Source organism: Phocoena sinus, chromosome 5 (genome assembly GCF_008692025.1).
Source record: "Phocoena sinus isolate mPhoSin1 chromosome 5, mPhoSin1.pri, whole genome shotgun sequence".
NCBI lineage: Eukaryota > Metazoa > Chordata > Mammalia > Artiodactyla > Phocoenidae > Phocoena > Phocoena sinus.
The window spans coordinates 92,936,837-92,963,424 of NC_045767.1; the positions used below are offsets into that span (position 1 = coordinate 92,936,837).

Here is a 26,588-nt window from a genome sequence, read left to right on the forward strand (position 1 = left end):
TATTTTGAATTTTTTAGCTGGCCATTTTGAATTTTATTTACTTCTCTCTGGAGCTAGACACATAAGGAGACGCCCAGTTCAAAAATTCAAAGAGAGAAGAGAGGAGTTTCAGGTCTGAAACGTTCACACGTGCATCGGACACTTCCTGTGAATCGCTGAAGCTGCTGGGGGTTGACTGAGGGCTCCTCTCACTAGGCCAGTGCAATTTAATCAGTAAACCGCAAGGTCTTCATAACTAATCCCCAGTGGTATGGAGCGTCTTAGGAAAAGTCACAAAGTTTCATTCAAATAAAACTGAAGTTGAACTGAGAAAGTGAACAGAAGACGCTGGAAAAGGAGTAAGAAAAGTGGTTTTAGAAGCTGCTGAGCGGGCAGAAAATTGCCTTTTCCTCTAGCTTGAAGCAATTTCCCCAACTACCACACTACCTAAGAAATCTGAGACAAAGGGCACCAAACTATTTCCAAACGCAACAACTTGCAAACAGCTGACCACGGCTCTCGTGCGGCGACCCCTGAAATCTACTCAAGCACACCTAGTGAAGGGAGACAACACACACCACTCAGCACACAAAGTACCTATTTGACATTAGAAACCTTTTATTGAGTGAGACATGGCAAACGGTGGGATGAACATATTACAGGGTGAAGGAAGGCTGAGGAAACTCTAATTTCTTTTTCCTCTATGGAAGAATGAGCAGCCCAGATGATGAACTGAGGCCACTCCAAGATTACTATTTATACGTAAGGCAATGTAAAAAGCAAGGTTTTAACCAAAAAGCCAGTATCTGGCATTAAAAAAAAAATTACATCTTTTGGATGGATGGACTAAAAAAGCTATATTGTCTACCCAAAATCTGTACAGCAGGGACCTGTTTTCGGCAGGTAAGCCTATTTACAAGTAAGATCCTCTTACTCTTGTAACATTGTCCTGTTTTAAGAGAATATATAACTCCCATCCCCTGCAGAGTTAGTCCATAAGGCTCTGTGACCCCATAGAAGCATGAACCTATCTCTACTAGAGAACTATTTATACAACACTGTAAATACACAGATACATACTTGCCCCTCGCCCCATCCTACAAATAGGCTATAAATACCTTGAGTGAGGAGTTGTGGCTCATTCAATTTTATATCTTCAGTGACAATTAATAGGCACTCTCTCTCTCTCTCTCTATATATATATATATATTTTTTTTCATGAACACTAGATGAAAATGATTTTACAACACCATTACTGTTTACATTTTAAACATTCCCACCCCTACCCATCTCTAAAATAAGAACACCAGAAGCTACCAAGTTTACTGTGGGTTTCACAATATAGTGCTTTTGGACTTTTTAATGTAAACATTCTAAATGTACTAGTTTTCAGAGTAATGACACGAATTTAGCATTCGCCCTGGAATGGAAAACTTGCTTGGAAGTTACTTCATTCTTTTTCTCTTTTTCAAGAGAGCATCTCGTAACGCCAGCTGGAAGATTAAAAAAAAAAAAAATGTAAATATGGTCTACAGAAAAAGACCACAGGACCAATGTTCACAGCAAACCTATGAACGTCCTTATAAAGTCTTACAGTTCCCAAAAGAAAACAACAGAATATTAAATGAAAGATTAAGAATAAACCCAAATTATAAAAAGAAGATAACCAAGGTCAATGTATACATCTTAAGTGTGCGATGGATATGATTCCATTAATTCCCACGCAACCACCACTCTCTGAGTCCTAGAAACTTTAAAGCATTTTTGGGGGTGGAAGTTGCCTGGCTCTAATCAAGCTTTTTGAATTTTATGACTTTAAGTTACTGACTCCTTGCCTTTAGCTCAGATCTGGGTCTTGGTATGTCTTTGTAGATATGCAGAGTAACTGGGACGCTTATGGTAGAAAAAAAAAAAAAATCAACCAGTGCATTTTAACCTAATTTGCGTGGCTAAGAAGGTATTTCTCAGATTCAGCTATCTACGTCTTATTTTCTCATTTGTAAAGTCGGTTTAATCACAGTACCTGTTCATATTGTTCACATGAACTATAGCACATATCCAGTGAACCAACTTCCTCTTACAAAATTCTTCAATCTTTGAGAGAAGTATTTTATCTTGAAAGAGGTACTGACAGGAACAAAGCAAGGCTTCTCTATCATGCCAAAAAAAAGCATGCTAAAGAGTAGAGGAAGTAGGGGCTGGGGGAACACCCCTAGATAACATGTAGCAAGGTCACAAAAACCTCAAAACGAAGCAAGGCCTGCCAACTGGATGGTCATTACTTCCTCGACCCAAAAATCTTATAAAGGGCAGGGGAAGGATAAACTAATGAATTCAATCAATTCAACCGTGCATTTAAATTGGCAAAATTCAGACTATTTAATGGCACCTTTCCTTTCACCTAAACTTTCAACAAATTCTAATCAAAATTACTGCCACTTTACTACTTACATAACATTGTTGAAGAGCTTAGAACTAGAATGATTAAATAAACAGTTAGTCATACTGACTTGGTTCCCACACCTATGGAGCCCTGCCCTGGAGAGCTGGCTGTCACATTCAGGCCTGGCAGGCTCATCCTTGGCTTGCAATTTAGGAACGCTGGTTCAGAATGTGGCACTATTTTTCCCTTGACCTGACTTCCTAGAGATTCTTCCTAGTACATTTAGATATACACTCTGGTACATTGGCAGTAGAGGAGGATATAAAAACGTAAATTTGTTTTACTACAATGAATTATGAAATAAGCAAGCCAACAGAGCAGCACAGGACTACCCATCAAAGACGGAAAATGGATAAAACACAATTCCAAAGGTCTGTAAACATAATGGCTTTGCAGAAGGGTACACAGAGAAAGGATCATGCCAACAACAGAACTGTTAAGTTTGTACTGCTTTCCTGAAACTGTTACTGAGATATTACCACATATAATTTTTGCTTTTTGGAAAAAAGTACCATATAATAAACACTCAAAAATTATTATTCAGTTAATTTCGATATATTTCACAGATGCAATATCAAGAGAATTTTAGCATAGGAATGGACCTCAGAGCTCATCTAATTTAAACTCCTTTATTTATAGAGGAGGAAAATCGCCTCCCCTTTGGTCACACAGCTGAATCTCAACAAAGTCAGGTCTAGGATTTACAAGCCCTGACCACTTTCCACCTCTCCATGCTCTCCAATAATGCACCCCATTAATCCTAAGACACACATAATACAAGGTTTTAGAAGGCACAACTCCACTCAAATGTAGAGAAGTCTTAGAACAACAATATCACTCTACCCAGTCAAGCTTCAAGTTGAGCTCACCTGCTTTTCTCGGAAGGAACGCTTATTTTTTGACCGGACGTTATGACTATACCGCATCATCATGAAGTTCTTCTGTTTTTTCTTCTCCTTATTCGTGGAACTGGAAAATGGATTCATCTTGGTTTTTCTCCTCACAAATTCTTTTCGGTCTGTTTTTCCAGCCTATCAGCACACACACACACAAATACCACTGCAGGAGTTATCTCATCAACATACACATCTCCTCTGTGCCAGCTCCACTGGATGCCAAGGACACTAAGGTGGAGGGAACACACAGTCACTGCTCCCCAGAGACTCAGTTCAGTCCAGGGGAAGAAATGACCATGATGTGTTGTAACTGGGCAAGGGGAGCTCAGTGGAAGAAAAGGTTTCTTAGAGGCCAGAGGAGCCTATGAGAGAGGGAGACCCTGTGAGCTGTTTTTTGCAGGATGAAGGCCTTCCTGGTGAGGAAAGGAGGGAAGGAGGGAAGAGTAGAGCATTTCAGGTAGGAATAGTATATGCAAAGTTGCGGTGGAGAAAGAACATGGGTTTTCAAACTTATCTAAACAAGTGTCAGTACAAATGGAATAGAGGGTAATGTGGAGGCCATTTGGAATGGCGTCTGAAACAAGTCAAGGTAGAGAAAATGAAGCTGGAAAGGTAGGCAGGTTGCAGTCGCAAACAGCCACAGGACTTGCCTGAGGCAGCTCTAACTGTCTCTGGCTTTTCTTTAATGACTAAACATTCCCCTGCTTTTCTCATAGCTCTGGTAAATGTACTGAGCCTCCCTGAGACCGTGAACATATAACTGTGCCTTTCTGTGCTCTACAGCTTGTCTTAGACGGTGGTTACATATGTGGCTATCAGGTTGTTAAAACTCATCTAACCGAACACCTCTTATCTGTGCCTTTTATTCTATGTTAATTATACTTTTATTTAAAACATTAAAATAAAATACTGCAGGGACTTCCCTGGTGGCGCAGTGGTTAAGAATCCGCCTGCCAACGCAGGGGACACGGGCTCAATCCCTGGTCCGGGAAGATCCCACATGCCGCGGAGCAACTAAGCTGCTGCGCCACACAACTGCTGAGCCTGCGCTCTAGAGCCCGGGAGCTACAACTACTGAGCCCACGCACCGCAACTGCTAAAGCCCGCGCGCCTAGAGCCCGTGCTCCACAACAAGAGAAGCCACCGCCATGGGAAGCCCACGCATCTCAACGCAGAGTAGCCCCTGCTCGCCGCAACTAGAGAAAGCCTGCGTGCAGCAACGAAGACCCAATGCAGCCAAAAAAACCCTGCAGTTCTGTGCCTATACAAGTTCTGAGTCATATTTCACTTTATCTGCTTTCTGTTTAAACAACTAGGCAATGACATGCCCCACTCACCATTGCAGTTGCTAGTCTTGTCTCCTTGTCAGACTTTGGCTTTTTATGAAGGCGTTCAATGTCCCGAAGAGAAAGTAACTCACCCCTGGGGTGAAGGAAAAAATGTAATATGTAACAAGGATGGAATTCCTTTTCCTAATACTTTCATAATCGCGTGAGCTGACTGAAGACCTGGTGTACACACTGTCTTACCTGGGCTCCTCATCACTGTCTGTTTCGATGTATTTCCTCTTTTGGGCTTTCCCAGGGGCAGCGTCGAGTTCTTTCCTCATTTGGGCCATTCTGATTTTCTGGAAGTCTTCCTGACTTAACACTCGGCTAGTGCTGACGGCCGCGGCTTTGGCTTTCCGCTCCTCCAAGGGCATGCTGTTCAGCTTCTCAGACTTGAAAGGACACAACACAGGCTTAAACGGCTATTAGCTCCAGTGAGGGCGTAGCCCCTCAACACTGAGAAAAGGACATTTTAGGACTCACGATTTCTTTCTGTTCTTCATCGGAAGAATGGTGCACGTCAACCCATTCGCCATCAGAAACTGCCTCGTCACTGAGACTCGTGTTTTCCCACTCATCTGTGTGAAAAGGAGCACCCCATTAGCACCCACTTTATGTTGAGTGTTCATGGTACACTGAGATAAATCAAGCAAAAGAAAACTTAGGTAATGAACCTCAAATAGATGCTCACCAAGAACTGAGCAATATTACTGTTAAATAAACCACATCAATTTAATTAAGTCAAGGAACGGAGAACAACCACTGATCTATTATCCACCATGAGCCAAAACTTTACAATCTTTCTCTAACCCTCGTGACTCAACAAAAGAGGAATAGAGTCCAGAGTTAAGTAACCTGCCCCAGGCCACACTGCTAGAAATGCAGCCTACACTGAAATTAGGAAAATCATATATGACTCTAGAGCCTACATTCTTTCCACCCAACTAGCCATGTCCACCAGAACTGTACGTGTACATTTACAGTGGCCACATACAAGTTATTTAACTTGTCTAAGCACATTTATACGTTTGAGAAATTAGTTAGAAACAAGTCATTCAGAGAACCAAGGCAGAAACTTTTGGTTGTATAAGAACCTTGTAGACACCTCAGTAAAGAGGTATCAGAGTTCCTAACGGAGCCACCACAGTAAGCTTTCAAAATGAAGGATACCTGCAGTCTCTCAGCAGATGCCCATGTTCTGTAAGACAGTGTCCCAGCTCTTAGGCATGGCCTACACAGCCACTCACGTGAGGCCCCACCTCTATCTCTAGTCTCATCGCCTTCTGTGCATCACCTTGTATCCTACATTCTAATAGTCTCCTAAACCCTTCAGTACTTTGCTCACAGTTTGCCTAGCAAGTCTCCACTATACTACCATTGCTCACTAATCATTCCAAATACGGCTCATGGGTCACCATTTCCTTGAAGCCTTTGTTGAACCTCTGAGGTGGACCTGACCTCTCTTCAACCCTTCTACCCCACTCCAATCATAAATCCTGTTGATGATTTATTAGCTGTTTATGAAAGACCCTCAAGGACAAGAACCATATCACTCATCTTGGCTTTGACAGTGGCTGGCTCATAGCTAGTGCTTACGAAAGTTTTGTTGAAATAATGAAGGGATGAACAGGAAGAAGAAAGGACCCTAGCAACCAATGCAGTAAATGCTAACCCTGGAAATGAGAATGGAGTTCCTCAAGCATTCTTTGACCAGTTCAACAAGCATCCTCCTTCAACAGGAGGATTGCTATAGACTAATCTTCATTATTTTTTTCTAGGCAACAAAAGAAACCCATTATCTTTCCCAAGTGCCAAACAGCATGCCCTTGATAAGGGGCAGCCAATCTGAAGGACATGAAAAGGCATTTCCTACACCAGAATGTAAATTGTCTCAGAGCAGGACCATGCCCATTTGACCTTCAGTGCCCGTAACAGGGTGTGGCACACAGTCATTACCAGGAAGCATCTGCTGAATGAATGTCCAAACAATATAAAGATTTCAAGATCAATACAGATATAGCAGGAGTGATTTTGTCCTGAATAATGGTGAAACAAAAATGAACCTCCATCATCTTCAGCATTTTTTTCTTCTTTTTCAACTTCCAGAACTTCTGCTCCTGGAATGTAACCTTTGGCATCTAGTTCTCCATATTCTTGCACTCTTGCTTCTATGGAGGCCTCTGTAGGCTTACCCTAAAGGAAAGGAAGTAGTTTTTAATGAGGTGCTTAAACTGCAAAACATTATTCATGAAAAGGATTCTCCAGGATTATGAATTGAGAGGGAGAATCACAAAAAATGGAAGCAATCGAATGACAAAAACAGTCCACCAATGTCTTGGGTCAAAGTAAATCCCCCAGCCAGAACTTTGCCCACTGTTTTCTTGCTTTCTTCTTCTTCTTCTTCTTTTTTTTTTTTTGCGATACGCAGGCCTCTCACTGTTGTGGCCTCTCCCGTTGCAGAGCACAGGCTCCGGACGCGCAGGCTCAGCGGCCATGGCTCACGGGCCCAGCCGCTCCGCGGCATGTGGGACCTTCCTGGACCGGGGCACGAACCCGTGTCCCCTGCATCGGCAGGCGGACTCTCAACCACTGTGCCATCAGGGAAGCCCCTTCTTGCTTTCTTCTGATCCACCTCAGGAAACGTCAATTAAGTCTTGAGATCTCTCCTTCTGTTACATACATGCATCTTTCTTTGTCCCAACTTGAAGGAGGTAGTATCTGGTTAGGGAACAGCCTGTTCAATGCTGCCATCAGTTGCTGACTTCAAACAGTCTAACAGGTCTGTAAGAGTCATTCATCCTCAAACAGCATATACCAACTATAAAACAGTTAAGCAAAAGTATTCAACCAATTTTATTCTGAGCTTAAAGAATAAAACTACATGTATCACCAATACTCCTAATGGAAGCATCAGAAATACTCAAACTCAAATTGTAGGAAATTACCCTCACTTTCTGAGACCAAATCCTTGATCAACATATGTATGCTTCACCTACCCGGAATTTCTTTTGTAACATCTGAGGATTCAGTGTTCGGAAGAGCTGAATCAAAGTTCTAGCAGACATCATCACATCTGGAAAATAATACCTTTAATTAGAAACTTCAGAGCAAAGAGTCTATTGAGGTAAAAACGAACTACTCTGTACTCTTTGATCTACTGAGAATAACACACCACTTACTCTTATCTTTGTGTGTTTTATACTGAGCCAGGTCTTGGAGAAGTTCTTCAGTCATGGCTAGAGGACATCGAGCTGTTATCTCTTTTATAGCATTGATTCTAAAAGAAGGAAAAAAATAAATTAAAACAAACAAACAAACAAAAACCCCCCAGCAGTTTCATGTGGTTCAACCTAAGAATATTTTCTAAAAAGACTAAATCAAAAGGAACGTAAGTTGGGTTTTATAGGTCTTAGGTCTTTAAAACTGCAGCATGGTAGAGTGTGAGGGTGGGGAGCCTCAGAGGGCTTTGATTCCAGACAGTTTACTGCCATTTCCTCTATTAGAAGAATAAGAAACAGTGTCATCTCTGTAAAATACAGGCATACCTCAGAGATATTGCAGGTTTGGTTCCAGACCACTGCAATAAAGTGAGTCACACATATCTTTTGGTTTCCTAGTACATACGAAAGTTATGTTTAACTATACTGTAGTCTATTAAGTGTACAATAGCATTATGTCTCAAAAAGTACGTAACTTAATTAAAAATCCTTTATTGCTAAAAATGTAACCTTCATCTGAGCCTTCAGTGAGGCATAATCCTTTTGCTGGTGGAGAGTTTGAAATATTGTGAGAATTACCAAAATGTTACAGAAGCATGAAGTGAGCCAATGCTGCTGCAAAAATGTCACCGATAGACTTGCTCCACACAAAGTTGCCACAAACCTTCAATTTGTAAAAAAAACGCAGTAACTGTGAAGAGCAATATAGCAAAGGGCAATAAAAGGAAGTGTGCCTGTATATGACAGCAGCATTTATTTGCCAATTCTAGGGGAGATAGTACTAGGTCAAATGAGGAAAAGTTAAAGGTCTTTAGGGCTGTTATCCCAGCAATATTTTCCAAGGGAGATACAAAGCAGCTGTTCAGCATACTGCTTAGTTATTAGGACAGATGAGTCGTCCTTAAATTAGTGCTCACACTCATTAAGTGCTTTTGAATTAATAAAAAGGGCCATTGAACTGCCTTGGGATTAAAAAATGATTCCATAACGAATCATTTGTTCCAGCGAAGATAGGAATTCAGGGTAGAAGACAGAAGAAAAACATTTAGATTACCACACAAGCATTCATTTGAAAGAGGGAAAGCTAGTTAAAAAACAAAATGTTGATTAGAAGGGCAAATATCTTTTCTCTGGCTCAAAATTCTGACCAATAAATTAAAAATAGCAAGCCTGCTGAGAAGACTGAAGTGTACTTTAAACTGTTTTTGCAGAGAGCACATTATAGATGAAATTTTACATCCTGGTAATGGAAAGCAAACCCAGTGCGTTACGACCGTACCCACTGCCTACAGCCACATTCTACATACCCTACTGTCATGACCTCTCCAGAGTTCTTGTCGGTTACAAAATTGTTGGCCACAGTCATGAGTAATGACTGCATGATCTGAACGGGAGGGAGAGAAAGGATATGAGTGCTGGTAAAACGTCTACACCTACTCAAACGCTTGACGATGAAGGGACCATAAACTATTACAGTGGAAAAAGAGCCCTCCACCTTCGGTTTGGGAGTTGGAAGGATCAAGACTGACTGAGGAAGACTGAGAAAAACATTCCACTCTGGGTTTCAGCCTTCTTCTTAGCTATCCTCAGATTAAATTTGGCTCGCCTTTAATATTAGTTCTCAACATGGATTAAAAATTGCTTTGACCCACGATCCTCCAACACTATTTGAATCAAAGAAAGAAATGATCAGTTTTGAATAATAATCACTATAAATTCACTGATATTCTTGCCCTCCCCAGCATAAAATTTGGCAATTAAACAAAACCAGAATTCTCAACAACTTGTCCAAAATAAACTTTACTTTCTACAGTAAAATGTTTTTACTTCTATGAGTAAACTGCTATGGATATCTCCTTAAGAGCTAGTGTCTCTTCTACTCAGTTTCAATAAGGCAGGGAGGACGGTAATCCCTGTGGGAAAAGCCACCATGATACACTTAGTGGCAGGGCTACGTATGCACTAGATCCTGACAGAAGGAAAGTTTAAGAGTTCTCACCTCTGGGGGTACTAAGTGATGAGATGCCTGTGCAGCAAACAGAAGGATCTTCGTTACTTCTAAAAAGGTCAGAGATGGGAAAGGCCACAGTCAGTTTATTGCCCTGCCCTCAGGAGCACGGCAAACATGGCCAGCACGCGCTGGCCGTAATGCTACTGCTGCTTCCTCTGCCCCAGCACCCAACCCCAACATCTGCACAGCTCACTGCCCCGCTTCCTCCTGGCCCTGCTTAACTGCTGCCTTATCAAAGTGATTTCCTGACCACATAATCTAGACAGAACCCACCCCAGCACTCCCTACTGTCCTCACCTGCTTCCTTTTTCCTCAAAATACTTCCCGTCACCTGGACATATTACACACAGCACTCTGTGGATCTTCCTCTAGAATGTAAGCTCTATGAAGGTGAGGATGTTACTTTGTGTTCACTGGTGTCTAATGCAGTGCTCAGACTAGAAGTCGCTCAATCAATGAGTAAGTACAAACACATATATACGCACACATATATACGCACACTCTCCCTTTAAAGGGGCAGTATGGATAAAGAACAAGGCCTCTGGCAAAACAAAGGAGTGGGGTGAAGCCTAACCAGCCACTGTTTGCTGAGTGATCTTGGTCTTTTTTTCTTTTTTCTTTCTACACCTCTCAGGATTGAAGTGAGGACTGAAAGAGACGACTGTATGTAAAGTACTTAGCACAGTGCTTGGCTCACGTTGAATGTTCAATAAATGTTCATTTCTTTCCTACCCTGGTTCAAGTTCAAAGGCAAGAACAACCATCTCTTCCTTCCTGCTTTCACGTTGCTTTTAATTAAGAATATAAACGAGGGCAATGAAAGCAGTAAGTTAAACCCTGGTATCTATAATGAAGTTACAATAAATAGTCAGAATTCTTTTTTAGAATTTTTCACATGAGTATTTATAGTATTACAAAAAGACATGCTTTGAGAAACCAACATTTTGTTTTGGTGTTTTCCCCCCCCTCAAATAATTATTTCTTAAAGTTGATGAGCAGAACGATTACCTCTTGGCAGAATCTGGAAAGAAAACATACAGGTTTCTCTCCTTGTCTCTGAAGCAGAACACCCTTCACTCCTAACTCTTGTCTTTAGTATTAATTCCAGAACAAAAGACTCTGGACGGTTAACCCCAAGGCCACTAAAGGAACACGGCAAGTGGAAGCCTTACCTCTTTGGTGGGGCTGCAGAAACCTCTGCACAAAGGGGTAGAAGTTGAAGAGAAAAAGCTGTGGGAAGAAGAATGCACTGACTTTAATATATCTCTGGCTGAGCTGTGGAGTTTCATCTCTCCATGATGCAATTATATCACCAAGCTCAGCTAACTGGGAATCATTTTTTTACTTTCTTTTTTTCTCAATGGCATTCATGCTACAGGATGATTCAATGTGCTGTATTAACCAAAGAAAGGAAGGCCTTGTTGCTATCCTATTATGTCAAGGAAGAAGGAAGTGTACACAGAATAAACCAGGGGGTGAAAAGGCAGTCAAAAAGCAACTTTCTTCTACTTTTTTTTTTTTTTTTTTTTTTTGTGGTACACGGGCCTCTCACTGTTGTGGCCTCTCCCATTGCGGGGCACAGGCTCCGGACGCACAGGCTCAGCGGCCATGGCTCACGGGCCCAGCCGCTCCGCGGCATGTGGGATCCTCCCGGACCGGGGCACGAACCCGTGTCCCCTGCATCGGCAGGCGGACTCTCAACCACTGCGCCACCAGGGAAGCTCCTCTTCTACTTTTAAATTGGTGTGGCTGCAGAATCAATTTTTTAGTCTTCAAAGATAATAGTAACTCAAATCTGAATAGTGCCTAGTGTAATCTGATCACCAAAAAACCCACAGTCTAGTTTTGTTATGGGATGCCAGTCCAGCCACACTGGAGGAATTACTCTGAGCTCCATATTTTAGACAGAAACCACTAACACTCTGGAGTCTACCTAGATAAAGGAGACAAGGATCCAGTTATTAAAGCAATTGTAATCTTTAACTTCAAGGAGAGAAACTCTGGAGATGGCCTAGTCTTTTTCAAAGATCATCACGTGAGAATAAATTTTTTTCTATTTTAGCCACAGAGCAAAACCAGGACCAGAGAAGTAAAAGGGAAGACTTGGGTTCAATACAGAGATGGGTGTTCAACTGTAGCCAGATGTGAAACTCCAGTATCATTTCCATCAAACCATGCTTGAATTAAGAATCACTTCTGCTTTTCCACTGAGCTCAGATTCAGGTGTGACTTGAAATTATTGCACAAATGTAACAAGAATTGACCTGGTAATCCTGCTTTAGAACTGCAGCCCATGTAGAAAAAGCAATTTATTCACCAAAATATTAAGTTTTCCTTAGAGAAATGGAACAAGTGCATTTGTTCATTTTTAACTGGATATAGGTCTATACTGTTTGATTTTCCATGAAGGAGCCTGTTTTACTTCTTGTTTTTTTCTTGAAGAAAGCAACACATTCAGTGATGATCAGAACAGCACTAGTTATAAGAGCAAAACTATAGAGAACAACCTCAATGGTCATTTCTTCATGGGCTGAATTTCTGGGAATCCTTCCTTTTCTACAATGGCAGTTAGTCTGAGTATGTGTGAGGTTTCCATATGTATACACAGTCTATACACATTATACCACCAAGGAGCTCTTGCAGTCTAATTTAATATAAAGTGAATGACCAGAGAATTCAGCTTTGCAAACATGATCCTCCTGCTAGAGTGGGCTGGAAGTCAGGAAAGCTATGAAGGGGTAAACTGTGAAATGTAATAACAGTTGATAGAAATATGCGGGCTCTGTTGGCTCAGGAAAATGTATAAGTGAAACATAGATACAATAAAATAAAAAGTAGAAAGACAGAACAAAAATAGTCTGTCCATAAACTGAATACATGTACAATTCAACATCCATACGAAGTGATAAGAAAACCAAGTGACAAAAACAGCTATTTTCAGAGTGAAAGATTTTATCCCTTTGTAAACTGTATGGGTTTAAATGGTTTGGGAGGGTAAACTTAAGCCACTGCTCTACCTTAGTGCCCTTTTACCAAGGAAAATTCTACTTCTAATGTCCATCAAGAGAAACATAATGTAATTCAAACCTCATGGATTCCCACCAATCTGGAGATGAGGTTCATGAGCATCATCTTCACTTCAAACCTCTCCTTAGAGCTCTCTAGCTGCTTCAGTAGTTTTTCCGCAAAATCTAGAGAGGAGAACATCAGAGAAGTATACTGTGGGCCCATCGTCTATACGACATAATCTGGCAGGCGTAGAGAAAAGCAGTCGTGTGATCACTGACTCTGGCATGGCTGTGCCTGAAATCACCCTGCAGAACCAGGACGGTAAACACAGCGGCATGACCGACGGTGAAAAGACTCACACACGGGCAAATGTACCTTCAGTGGTGCCCAAAGTTAAGTCTTAAGGATTTCCAAGATTTTTAGCATCAACATGTTGAGTTACTGTTGACAGATGCTCCACTTATAGTTCTCTGGGGCCCTGCTTCTCAAAGTGTGGTCTGCAGACCACCAGCAGCTGTCCACCTAATATAGCTTGTTAGAAATGCTGAACTGCAGGCCCCACCCCCGGACCTACTGAATCAGACAGAATCTGTACTTTAACAGGATCCCAAGGTGATCAGTACGTGCCTTAAAGTCTGAGAAACACGGACCTAGAGGAAGCGTCAGCAAACTAAAACTAAAATACAGAGAGCATTTAAAAGCCCCACTGCCCAGCCATACCCCATATCACCTAATCGGTCTCTGGGAATAACAGGACCCGAGTACCAGTATAGTTTTATAAATTCCCCAAGTGATTCCAATGTGCACTCTAGTTTGAGAACTAGTGTTCTAGAACAGGGTTTCCCAAACTTTTGGTTTCCACATACCAGTTAAAAAAAAAAAGGGACTAATAAAAGATTGTCAATTTTTCATTTGGTCAAGCACAATGTCTTATAGTACAAGTACTGTGTTATTAAAGACATGAATTGCAAAGAGAGCTATTCCTCTATATTTTTCTTATTTTGCTGTGGACTGGGAATCACTGCTTTGGAATAGAATTCTCTAGGCTACAAGCAATAGGTAACAACTAAGCATTTACTGATTGTCTCTTAAGTGCCAAGGATTTTATATTCCCTGGTAACCTTGAAGGTAGGAATCTAAATAGGCAGATAACGCCAACAAGGAACTTGGGAGGTCATAATTATAGTACCTTGGGGATCATGAATCAAGTGAATAGCTGAAAAGTTAAACACCTCCGGTTTTTTCTTCTTCTTTTGTTTCTGAAAGAAAGGGAGAGGAAAACATTTACATTCTGAATTACAGTGGAAAGGCCCTTGGGATTAAATGTGCTAATGTGCTAAAGGCTGTTATCAAGTCCATTACACCATTTATATTTATTTATTTTCCTTATTTTTTTTTTGGCTGCATCGGGTCTTAGTTGCAGTACACTGGATCTTTTGTTTAGGCATGCGGGATCTTTTCGTTATGGCATGCAGTCTTCTCGGGTTTCTCTCTAGTTGTGGCACGTGGGTTTTCTCTCTCTAGTTGTGGTGCATGGGCTCCAGAGTATGTGGGCTCTGTAGTTTGCAGCACACGGGCTCTCTCATTGAGGCATGCGAGCTCAATCGTTGTGGCATGCAGACTTAGTTGCCTCGTGGCATGTGGGATCTTAGTTCCCCAACCAGCAACTGAACCCATGTCTCCTGCATTGGAAGGTGGATTCTTTACCACTGGACCACCAGGGAAGTCCCCATCACACTAATTAAAAAGAAAAAAAAAAAATCTTTGTTCCAAAAACCTTTCTTGCAACTAGAAGAACTAAAGGTGGTTTTTAAGATTAAATCTTGGGGACTTCCCTGGTGGCGCAGTGGTTAAGAATCTGCCTGCCAATGCAGGGGACACGGGTTCGATCCCTGGTCTGGGAAGATCCCACATGCCTCAGAGCAACTAAGCCCGTGTGCCACAACTACTGAGCCCGCACACCACAACTACTGAAGCCTGTGTGCCCAGAGCCCGTGCTCCACAACAAGAGAAGCCACTGCAACGAGAAGCCTGCGCACTGCAACGAAGAGTAGCGCCCGCTCGCCGCAATGAGAGAAAGCCTGGGCACAGCAATTAAGACCCAATGCAGCCAAAAAGTCCTAGCTATTAGCACCTGTGAGACTTAAAGAGATTTGGAAATATGAACATTAAAAAACACACAAGGACCAAATTAATGACTTTCAAATAATTATTACAAAACAAAATGTACTTCATTTGCATACTCTTCTGAGAAGACATCGTGATCAAAACAAATGAATTTAATCAAATTAATTTATTCAAGCCACAGATCTTGCTAGAGCTGAAAACATTTATTCATCTAAAAAATCAGTGCTTAAAAAGTCATCACACATTTCTAAGTCTTTCAAAATGCTATTTTCTCTATTCCAAATGCTTAAAAGCTTTTCTAAAGAACACATATTCTGCATTCTAATGATTCTTATCTCATTTCCCAGGTACAAGTCTCACCTTGAGGACTTTCATAGCTTTTTCCAACTTTTTCTTGTTTTTGGAGCTTTTCTTCCCTGTGGCATACTGCACTAGCAGGTCTCTTGCTGTTGGTCCTTCATCCTGAAGAATAAACTACTTTGTAAAACTATAAACAAGGAAAATCTGCATAGAAGCAAGGAATAACCCTTTTAATCACTTCTTTGTACTTATACTCTTTGCATGCAGCTATGAAAAATAAACACAACTTTAAAAATTCAATAAAAAACAAATTTGCCCATCTGCAGGAACAGGCTCATACAAAGATTTTCACTGCAACACTGACTTTTGTTTTTATTTTGCTTTTAGTTTTTATTGAAGTGTTAATATACAGAGAGAATGCAACTTTGTTTTTATTTGAAAAAGGAAACTGGAAACAAATATTTATCAATAGGGAAATACTTAAACTATAGTACATCCATATTCTGAAATATTATGTGGAGGTTAAAAGAATGAGGTAGATCTATATGTACTCGTAGAAGAATATCTAAATGCACTGGTACATCTATATATGTCATCACAAAGGAAGCAGGTTGCAAAATAATACATATATTATTTATATGTTTTAAAAACAGACCACACACATAAGACAATACGTATACACATCCACACAGAAATGCATGGGAAATGAAATGGTTACCTATGAAGAAGGAACTGGGAAGTGGAAATAAGAAAGGATCAAGATAACTTTTATCTATAGTATTTGAAATTTTATACAGTAAGAATGTATTGTTCATACATTATTTACTAAAGTAATAACAAAAGGTGTTATCCCATATTCCAGTACTCTTGTTACCAAAATGCTAAAATGGGAAGGGAATTTCTTTTTAAAATTAATAAAAAATATTTTTTAATAAAGAAAATTTCATGACATCATAAATCCTGATTCTTCCTTTTAAAGGTGCTGTACTACCCTTCTCCCTTTCTCCACTCTAAACTTCCATGATGTCAACACTCAACCTCAAAAATATATTGGCAGTAATTTTTATTCTAAGTTCATATGATGAGATATAGATATAGCTTTAGCCCCAGGAACAAGGTTGAATGAATCTAAGTTTTATTAGTTACTTAACCAATCTTTCTGAATGTAAGTGACAAGTTCTAAATAGAATAAAATCTCAGCATGGCAGAACTCAATAAAGGATAAAGGTAGCGTCTAAGTTTCTTTCCAACTTTTACAATCTGTACTGAAAACAATAATAAAATCTGCTAAACTGTAAAGTTCAGAAGTATCTATGGTTAAACTAACCTCAGATTCTGAGTCACTATCCTGTTTCTCCTCTTCATCTTTTCCAAGGAAGAATGTCAAAGCAGCAACTAATATCTAAAGACCAATTCAAAGTCAATTACTCATCCCAGCTTACAACAAAGAATAAATACTTTTGTCTATATTTTACACATGCATATGAACTAGGATCTGAAGAAAAAAAAACAAAGAATGGTAGGATTTGGGCTCATCTGTCTCAGCCCGGCTCTACACAGTTGTTATCCTTCAAGTAGAAAGTCAGGAACTTCTACATCCCCCCACAAGAAAAGTGATATAGCCCCTCTAACAGAAAGTCAAACATGTCCTTAAATTTCTTTCAGCTGTGCCTGAGTCCAATAAAAGAGCAGGCAGTCAAGAATTACAGAGGAAAACAAGATAAACGCTAAGGCTATCGTTTAATACCAAGCATTTTTAAAACTCATAATTTTGCGTGACTCCTCTAAAGCGCAGATAAACCAGGGAAGCAGCCTAAGCACGAGCAGCACGTCCGCACACCACCTCTTCCTCGCACACCCATCTCCTTCACCCTCTAGCTGGAGAAGCGGGCTACTCACAGACAGTGCCTTCACGCAGCCATACACGTGCTCACCTTGGTGACCTTAGAGAAACATGCCGTGGTGATCACATTGACAGTTTTGGCATCATTCCTGGGGGAAGACAGTTCTCTCAGAGTCTCTCTAAATGCACTCTCTCAGAGTGCATTTAGATACAGAGAGAATACAGTCGAATTTTCATTCGACTGTATTTGACAGCACAGACAATGGCACAAAATAAATAAATATTTCTGACATGTTAAAATTCATAGTTTGTAATATTTCAAAAAGTCACGGGTTGCTAAATAGTCAACTACAGGCAAACATTTAATTCAATTTTAGCCCAGTCTTGTGTCAGAAAATTATGCAGCCATTCAGACGTATTTTTTGAAGAATTTTTCATGACATAAAACCTACTCAAGATAACTGCGGGCGGAATAAAAAACCAATAAGAAACTACAATACAGCAAAATTCCAACCATACTTTAAAATTCACATTAAAGAAAAGACAGGAGGAAATAGTATAAAATATTAACTGATTATCTCTAGGGGGTGGGACTATCAATAATTAAAAAAAAAAACTTTCTAGCTTCTCCAAATCTTCTGCTGCAACGAATATTACTTTTATATTAAAAAAAAATTAGTGAATAAGAAAAGCAAAAGACATGAGTTGGGACACTGTACCAACAAGCCAAAGTTTAGGAAACATGATAATTTAAGTATATAAGGTAAATGGATTTGAAAATCTTCAGAGAGGCAGAGTAGAAAGAGCCCGAATTTCAGTCAGACAGATCGGGTTTGAATTTCAGTTCTGCCTTTTACTAGCTACTAAACTTAAACTTATGAACCTATGGGTTTCATTACCTATAAGGTGGGAATAATCCCAAATAAGCTACATTACACTGTTCTGAAGGTTGAATGAGGTAAGGCATAGTGCAAGTGCTCAAGAAATGGTAGTCAATATTTTTATTAGTCATTTGGATTGCCTCCATAGTTTTACTTCCAACCTAATCTATGGCAGAGATATATTAAAGGGCTCAAAATCAAGAAAAATATTTGTGTATGTGTTCTGTGGTAATTACAAATGAATAAAAGACGATTTCGAAAGAGACAGGTACATAGATGTTACCAGATGTTTCTTCTGTAGAGTTCAATCATCACATCCAAAGATATCTTGGCTGCAGTTGCATTGCTATCTCTTAACATGGTATACATGAAATTCTGCAATACCTGAAGGAAAAGAGGAGAAAGAAGACTTAAGCTGCACGATACTGTAGTACAATGCCGCAAACATGGAAAACAAAAGGGTACTTACTACATTCACTTTATTGTTCTTGTGTTTCGCATTTATATTCTTGATATCAGTCACAATATGAGTATATAAAGTCTGAGGAAAAGAAACAAAAACATATACACATTAACCAACATTTCTAACCTTGCCTAATTTGGAGAGAAATATAAATGTACTGGAGGATTTAATTTTGCCCACTTTTCATTCTATCACAAAAGAGACCAAAAACAAATAAAACAAACAAAAAAAAGCAGGTAAAGCAAAATGAAAGTTACCCTCAAAAGGTTAAATATGAAGTTATATGACCCAACATTTCCACTCCTAGCTATATATCCAAAAGAAATGAAAATAAATTTCCAACTAATGTTCAAATATTCATAGCTGCATTATTCATAACAGCCAGAAAGTGAAAACAACCCAAATGTCCATTAATTGATGAGTGGATAAACAAAATATGGTATAACCAGACAATGAAATGTTATTTGGCAACAAAAAGTAATGAATACTTACATATGCTACAACATGAATGAACTTTGAAAACATTAAGTGTTTTCACTTAATTTTCACTTTCACTAAGTGAAAGAAGCCAGTCACAAAACAATTACATATTATATGATTCCATTTACACGAACTATCCCGAGTAGGCAAATCTATAGAGACCAGAAGTACATTGGTGCTTGCCTAGGGCTGGGACAGATGGGAAAATGGAAAGTAACTGCTGATGGGAATGGGGTTTCTTTTGGGGGTGCTATAAGTGTTCTAAAACTGACTGTGGTGATGGTTGCAAAACTCTGTGACTACACTAAAAACCCCTGAATTGTGCATTTAAATGGATGCACTGTATGTGAATTACATCTCAATACATTTGCTTTTTTTGTTTTGTTTTGTTTTGTTTTTACAAAGGAAAGTCGGGGCTTCCCTGGTGGCGCAGTGGTTAAGAATCCGCCTGCCAATGCAGGGGACACGGGTTCGAGCCCTGGTCTGCGAAAATCACACATGCCACGGAGCAACTAAGCCCATGTGCCACAACTACTGAGCCTGCGTTCTAGAGCCCCCGAGCCACAACTACTGAGCCTGTGTGCCACAACTACTGAAGCCCGTGTGCCCTAGAGCCCATGCTCCCCAACAAGAGAAGCCACTGCAATGAGAAGCCCAAGCACCACAACAAAGAGTAGCCCCCGCTCGCCACAACTAGAGAAAGCCCACACGCAGCAATGAAGACCCAACGCAGCCAAAAATAAATTTTAAAAAATAAAAAAAAAATAAAAAATAAATTAAAAAAATAAAAAGGAAAGTCCAAGCCCCTAACTGCATGTAAGACAATACTGGGATTTTTACAAATATCAATGGTACCCAAAATATGCTCCCCTGGATCACTTTTATTCACAAGTTAGTCCAAGAAGTATAACGGCTAAAATCAAATGGTTGCAGTCTCTTAATGTTTTGAAAAAAAAAAAAAAAAAAAAATTTTTTTTTAAGTTAATGTATGTACACTTTAGTTTCTGTTTCTTAAAATTCTTTCATAAATCTTCAACTTCTGGTCTTACTTATACAAGCAAACACAAAGTCACACAGAAATATTAATAACAAAAATAGTCAGTTTTGGGGGGAAGAGGCTGGGAGTGGTTACAGCCACGAGTGTCCAGTCCATGCTCTGATTTAGCTGGTCAGTACAGCAGAGCGGAAAAGGGCTTGGGTTCTGGAGCCAGGTTCCCTGGGTTTATGTTCCTGCCTCACCACTCAGAAGCTGTGTGACCCTGGGAACATCACTCTCTCTCTCTGTGCCTCGGCCTTTTCATCTATAAAATAACAACAATAACCCCTATCTCATGGCACTTTGTGAGTAAACGAATACGTAAAATGCTCTGAAAATGGTAACCTAGCAAAAAGTAAACAATAAATGTTAGCTATCACCATTATATTGCATGCACACAACGGTCAATTTTTTTCCTATCAAAATTATTCTTAGCTGTATCCAATAGTATGAAGCATCAAGAGACTCCAAATGCTATACGTTTCATGTCACTGCAAGGAAGAATGAGATATGGAGTGATTTTGCTCTTTACCTTTCGAAGAAGCTTATCGTGGCAACGCAGAAGTTCAAAGAAGAGTTCTAGCAAACTGGATGGATTGATGAGATTCTTATTTCTCAGCAAAATCAAAGCTTTGCAAAATGTCTCAGGAAGGAAAAAGAAACATACTATAAGATAATGATAAAGCTAGGATGAGAAAATGGAGCAAGTATATCCCAAAAGCACTTAACGTCTTCTACTAACTAGGCATTATTCTAGGCATGGGAACAGAACAGTCAGTCTCTGCCCTCATGAAGCTTACACTGGGGGTGGAGCAGAAGAGGGGACAGGCAAGCAAGTAAGCATATCAACAGGTATAACTCATATAGGAAGGAAATAAAACAGGGTAATATCATTGATACATAGTGACTGCAGGAAGGCTCCTTTACACAGGAGGTCAAGGAAGTGTCAACATAGAAAAACGCAGTGATCAGTAAATCCACAGAGATAAGAAAGGTGGGTTACAATAACATAACACACTAAATTGGGATAATCAAACTGAATTTGTGACCTTACAAGGCATTCTTTTGAAATACAGTTTGTAGTAAGAACGGCCCAACGGTAGTTGTAGCACCCTTGCTTACCACCAACTTTCACAAGTACACTCTAAAGAGGAATGCTAATTATACAGACTCAATCCCTTGCTTCCTAGCAACGTCCTAATTATTTTTAAAAACCCACTAATCATCATAAAACACTATAAAGAAATATACAGACATTTACTTATTTAATAATGCCTGCAGACCAATCTGGTTGGGTACTGTTAGCACACAAAACTTAAAGAAGACCTAATTACTTGGAAAGACACTAAGTCTCCACACTCAAAATCTCCAATCTGTACGGCCCACAAGGACTTGACCTAAGTCTTGACCTACAGGTAAGTCTTCTGTAATGGTTCAAGTTTGAAGCCTATTAGGCTGTGCTGCCAGGTCCCATGTCCCAACTGAGAGTTAATCAGAGACTCCAACCTTGGCTTGTCTGAGATGGTATTCTTTTTTTTTTGGCCAGAACAAATTAAGATAATCCTAGAAATGTATAAAAATTGAAGTATTACAGAAAGCCTGGGAAAATGCAAGAATAAGAAACAAAGTTGAATCTACAGACTTAGCATTTTTATAAGTTTTGGTAAAGGATATTAGTATATTTTGATCATAATATTTGTGTAAGTTCTACCAGCTGTAAAGGTGTTTGAAAAGCTGATATATAAGATTTGAAAATGCCTCTGGTTGGGTTCCCTAGAAGCAGAACCCAATTTATTACAGAGGTCTGCCCAGGGTGTGCTCTCTTCTAGAAGGGAAGTAAAAGAAGCAGGATAGGGCAGAGAAAAGCTGGGCAAGGATGTGTCCTTGGCTGGAGACTAGCTTTAGTCTGATTACAGAGAAGCCCTGGAGCACAAACTGCAACACAAAGTTGGACCTTGGGAAGGGCTGGGCTTTTGAACCTCTGGGTTAGTCAGATACCACCTGTGGGCTGGGAAGGCCACTTCCCAGGTGCTAGGGCTCCCATTTAGCTGAAGACAGTGCTCCAGAGAAAGGGCAGCTGGGGGCCATTAGCAGCCAACATTCCCCACGGGTGGGGGAAATGGGAGCACTAGCCTGGTAAAGGGGATCCCAGACAGGACCCAATGTCAATCACTAAGGTAACAATGTTTAAATGCTCAAACTGGCCAATTAATAGACAAATGTCTAAACTAAGCTTTATAAAAACTATAGTTTATAATTAGGATTCTTCATGCATTTGAGATTTGAATGACTAGAAGGAATCACCTAATCAAAAAAGGGGAAAGAGCATCTTGGCAGGGTTAGCATACTGGGAGAACTGAGAGGTCAGAGACAGGAGTGCAGCAGAAAAGTAAATGAGGTCAAAAACACAGGAAGGAAGCAAATCATGTAGGGACTTACAGGCTAAGTTAATAAGTTTGAGTTTTATTCTGTGTAAATGAGAAGCCACAGAAGGATTTTAAGGTATGGGTGACACACTGATTTACATTTTAGAAAGATGTTTAGATGACAGGCTGTTCTCCTTTAAACATATATTATACGAACACGGGAACACAGCACAATTTATCAATCCAACTACTGGTCCTACCATTCGGAGATCTGGATCCAAGACAGTGTGGTTGTAGGACAGAAGATCTTTCAGCTCTTGAGGAAAGTTACTTAAATGTTCTGGATAACAGTGACCAATCTGTAACAAAGCAAAGGCTCTTCTGAAGTTTTTCTTTCTCTCCTATAATTCATATGCACATATTAAGGATGTTCTGCAAAAGGAGAATAAAAGGCTGTTTCACAGAAGTAGATGGCTCCAAACCATCTATTTTTCTTCTACATGCTGATCTCTCTGACCCCTTTCATATTTCCTCTAGTCTTAGTAAAGTATGTGACATGATTCAGAATCTGCTTTTATGATGAATTTGAAGAAAACAAATAGTTTGAAAGCTTTTTTGCTCCGGTTGGTTCTGTGAAAAGCTCTAGTGAAATCCTCTAACTGAACATAAGGAGGAAATAAAATCTGCAAAAAGGGAAAATTAATTTTCTTTTTTAAATTAAGTTTCCACTCCCAAATGGAATGAGGTTGGGCATAAGTGAAAAATATTCTGCAAGCTGTGTGCAACAACTGGTCTTCGTTTTACTCAAAAATTATCTTCTTACCTGTGCCATAAACATCACCAGCTCTGCCAGTTCTTTGCTGGGTTTATTTGGTTGTAATTTGAAAATCTCCACATTGGATTTGTAGTGATTATACTGCTGTAGAAACTGTAGAAAAATAAAATTTAAATTGGTCACCTTCTATTATAAGACTTTCTCAGTAGAGAATTAAAAATTACTTAGAAATCTTTGATAATGGCATTGAGACAAAGATGCAGCAGAGGTATGTAGAAACACTATGTTTTCCTTATCAGAATTCTTCAAAATGAGTTTTGAAAAATCTGCGCACATCTTGGGTAATCTAAAGACCCTTTCCCTTATCATTAGAAATTTACGTAGTAAGGTATAAAGAACAGTGAAACAAGAGTCAAAAATTCAGATCCGGCTCTCTACTGCCATTTACTATCTAAATGGCCCCCTACTATATTGTCCATGTATATAGAGTACTAATATCTGCAGAAATGTGTGAGTCAGAAAATGTAAATTATAATTCAAGTACACAAAGCTCTCCAGTCAAAATTCCCCTTCTTTTAAATAATAATTATGATTTTATCCTGGAGTTCTAGGTAAGATGTGTTAACAGGCGAAAGCAACAGACACACAGAAATAATAATAGCTTCCATTTATTCAGCACTTGCTACGTGCCAAACTCATCATGTACATTATTTCATTTAATTATGTTTAATCCTAACAACAATCCAACAGTCTAATGTTGGAACTCACAAGGCCTCAGTTCCACACCCTACAGCTACTCTCATGCCTAGGCCACGGTTTTAAACTATGTGTATATGTGTTAGAGTGATAGGGAGAAAGGAGGAGAGGGGGGAGGGGAGGGGAGGGGGAGAGAGATACTCAGAAGGAGAAAGAGTATTTCTTTCTTTTTTTTAAAATTTGGCTGCTCCAGGTCTTAGTTGCAGCACGTGGGAGCTTCGTTGTGGCCTGCGGGATCTAGTTCCCTGACCAGGGATTGAACCCAGGCCCCCAGCATTGGGAGCGTGGAGTCTTAACCACTGGACCACCACGGAAGTCCCAAGAATGAGTATTTCTTTATATTACCAGCCCTAACTGGTTCAGTGAGCTCCAAATTGAGGTACAATATGTGTAAATTTGCATAAATATTTGTTAAGTGAATGAAACAGTAATCCTCTGTAGGTATTATCTCCTTCTCACATATTAAAATACACGTAGGCTCAAGTGGTTAACCCTCTCTGGTTACACAATTGGTCAACAGTTGGGCCGGGATACAGAGTTAGTTTTGAAACCATTGCTTTTAAATACAGCGCTGTACAGACTCTCAGCTATTACTTTGGCTAATGGTTTACAGTGCTTTACACATCTCAAAGCCTCACCTATATTACTTAACTTCTTGTATTTGTTCCTTAGTCTTTGTTTCCACTCGCTTGAATCTTTGGAAAGTCTCTCTCTACTGGTGACCTAAACGACTGAGACCGCTATTTGTTAAAATGTATTCACATAAATATTTCTATGTGAAAATCTGGGGGAGGAGGGAAATGAGAAGGGCAATCAAAAGATGAATAATTGTGTTAGCCATCTGCACGTACAAGTAACTGAAGCAAATACCTGTTTAATGCCGGTCAGAAAAATGGGTGTCTGAAGAAAGCACTTGCCAAAATAATGTAGCAAAATCATCACTTTCATTTTGTCACTTCTCAGCTCAAACACCTTTAATGTTCACAATCTGTATGAGGTCAGTATACAAAGCCCCTCACGGTCTGGACCTAATCTAATTTTCAACTTCATCTTTTCCTGAGGTAAATTCTCACATCCAGGTCATGCCAGCTTCCGATGAGACTGAATCCTGTTTTTTAACTAGATAATACTAAGCTCTTATGTCTGTCCCTTATAATTGAGAATACTCCCTCCTTCCCAACACAGTCCATGGCACCGAGCACGGGCTCCCGGAAACAGACGTCGGTGGAAAACAATCTAAACAAAAGTTTCATCCACTGTTACAGACTAATTCCATTTAGGGGTTTCAGAAAAGAAAAGGCCTGAGAAACCTGTCTGGAAGTCAGAGGTTGGGGGTGGACCATTTGTCTCTCGACCCCTCAGTGAGGTCGGGAGATAACCCCTAAAGCAAAAATGAGATCTTTTAAATGGTGTTTCTGTGGCAGCAGGGTCTATGGAGCAGGCAGAAAACCCAGACGGGCAGCAGATTTCAAAAGGTGGGGAACGAACCCTGTGGCATGTCTCTCCCTTAACCCCTTTTCTCCTCTCGAGGAACCCCTGAACTTAAGAGCAGAACACGAGGCGAGCCAGGATCCCTGCTCCACTCCACGCCTCCCTCCAGCCACTGTCTCAACCAGCCACGTCTCGGCTTCTAGCCTCACCGCGCCGCATTCCTACCTCCTCCACGTAAGCCGGCGGGTCTCGCTTGATCAGATTCTGTAACTGCGGCAGGTTGCTGGGCAGCTTGTTATTGTTTCTGCTAGACATGTTAGCTGCTTACTGGCTCCGAGACGAGCAGTTTTAAGAAAACCCACACCGCTCGCAGTTGCCGATAGTCCCAGCTACGACTGGGAGTCGTGCTTCCGAGTACGACCGGAAACAGCACATGGGTAATTCGGCCGGCGGCGCCATCTTCTCTTAAAGCGAGCTTGACTACGGGAGCCTCAGAGTGTCAAACTTACTCTCACGGCGAAATGCTCTATAGTGGTTTTTACGAGGTTTTTGCTTTTTTCCTCGATCAACCGCTGCTACTGTCTAGCGTTCCTGAAATAGTCTGAAATGCAAAGACTTTCTTCACACACCTTAGTTTATTTCATCATCCTGACACTCTTATGAAACAGACAGATGAGAATTAATAGTTTTTATTAAAAAACTCACAGCCTAGGGCTTCCCTGGTGGCGCAGGGGTTGAGAGTCCGCCTGCCGATTCAGGGTAGGTGGGTTCGTGCCCCGGTCCGGGAGGATCCCACGTGCCGCGGAGCTGTTGGGCCCGTGAGCCGTGGCCGCTGGGCCTGTGCGTCCAGAGCCTGTGCTCCGCAACGGGAGAGGCCACAACAGTGAGAGGCCTGCGTACCGCAAAAAAACTCACAGCCTAAAGTTAGAAGCTAAAAATATCCCTGGGGAGTTGATAGCACTATCTAATTTTGGAGAGGGGGGAAAAAGGTCAATGGGGGGTGTAAATTAGTTTTCTTGTATATTTTATTTTATTTTTTTAGTACGTGGGCCTTTCACTGTTGTGGCCTCTCCTGTTGCGGAGCACAAGCTCCGGATGTGGGCTCAGTGGCCATGGCTCACGGGCCTGGCCGCTGTGCGGCTTAGTGAGATCTTCCCGGACCGGGGAATGAACCCGTGTTTTTTGCATCAGCAGGTGGACTCTCAACCACTGCGCCACCAGGGAAGCCCTTCTATATTTTAAATAG

The 26,588-nt window shown here is 40.5% G+C and overlaps 1 protein-coding gene across 1 annotated transcript; it reads right to left on the bottom strand.

The window, feature by feature from the left end:
• Nucleotides 1-577: 577 nt before the first annotated feature.
• On the bottom strand, nt 578-25,816 carry SDAD1 (SDA1 domain containing 1). The gene is made up of 22 exons (XM_032633365.1): nt 25,568-25,816; nt 23,204-23,308; nt 22,641-22,739; nt 20,547-20,657; nt 18,505-18,576; nt 18,319-18,419; nt 17,246-17,303; nt 16,639-16,713; nt 15,372-15,473; nt 14,074-14,143; nt 12,963-13,066; nt 11,048-11,105; nt 9,864-9,922; nt 9,172-9,248; nt 7,826-7,923; nt 7,643-7,719; nt 6,710-6,839; nt 5,130-5,224; nt 4,848-5,038; nt 4,656-4,740; nt 3,292-3,453; nt 578-1,472 (listed from the first exon to the last, which is right to left on the bottom strand). The coding sequence occupies exons 1-22, from the start codon at nt 25,655-25,657 to the stop codon at nt 1,425-1,427; spliced, it is 2,067 nt and encodes a 688-aa protein (XP_032489256.1). The 5' UTR covers nt 25,658-25,816; the 3' UTR covers nt 578-1,424.
• Between the last annotated feature and the right edge of the window lie 772 nt (nt 25,817-26,588).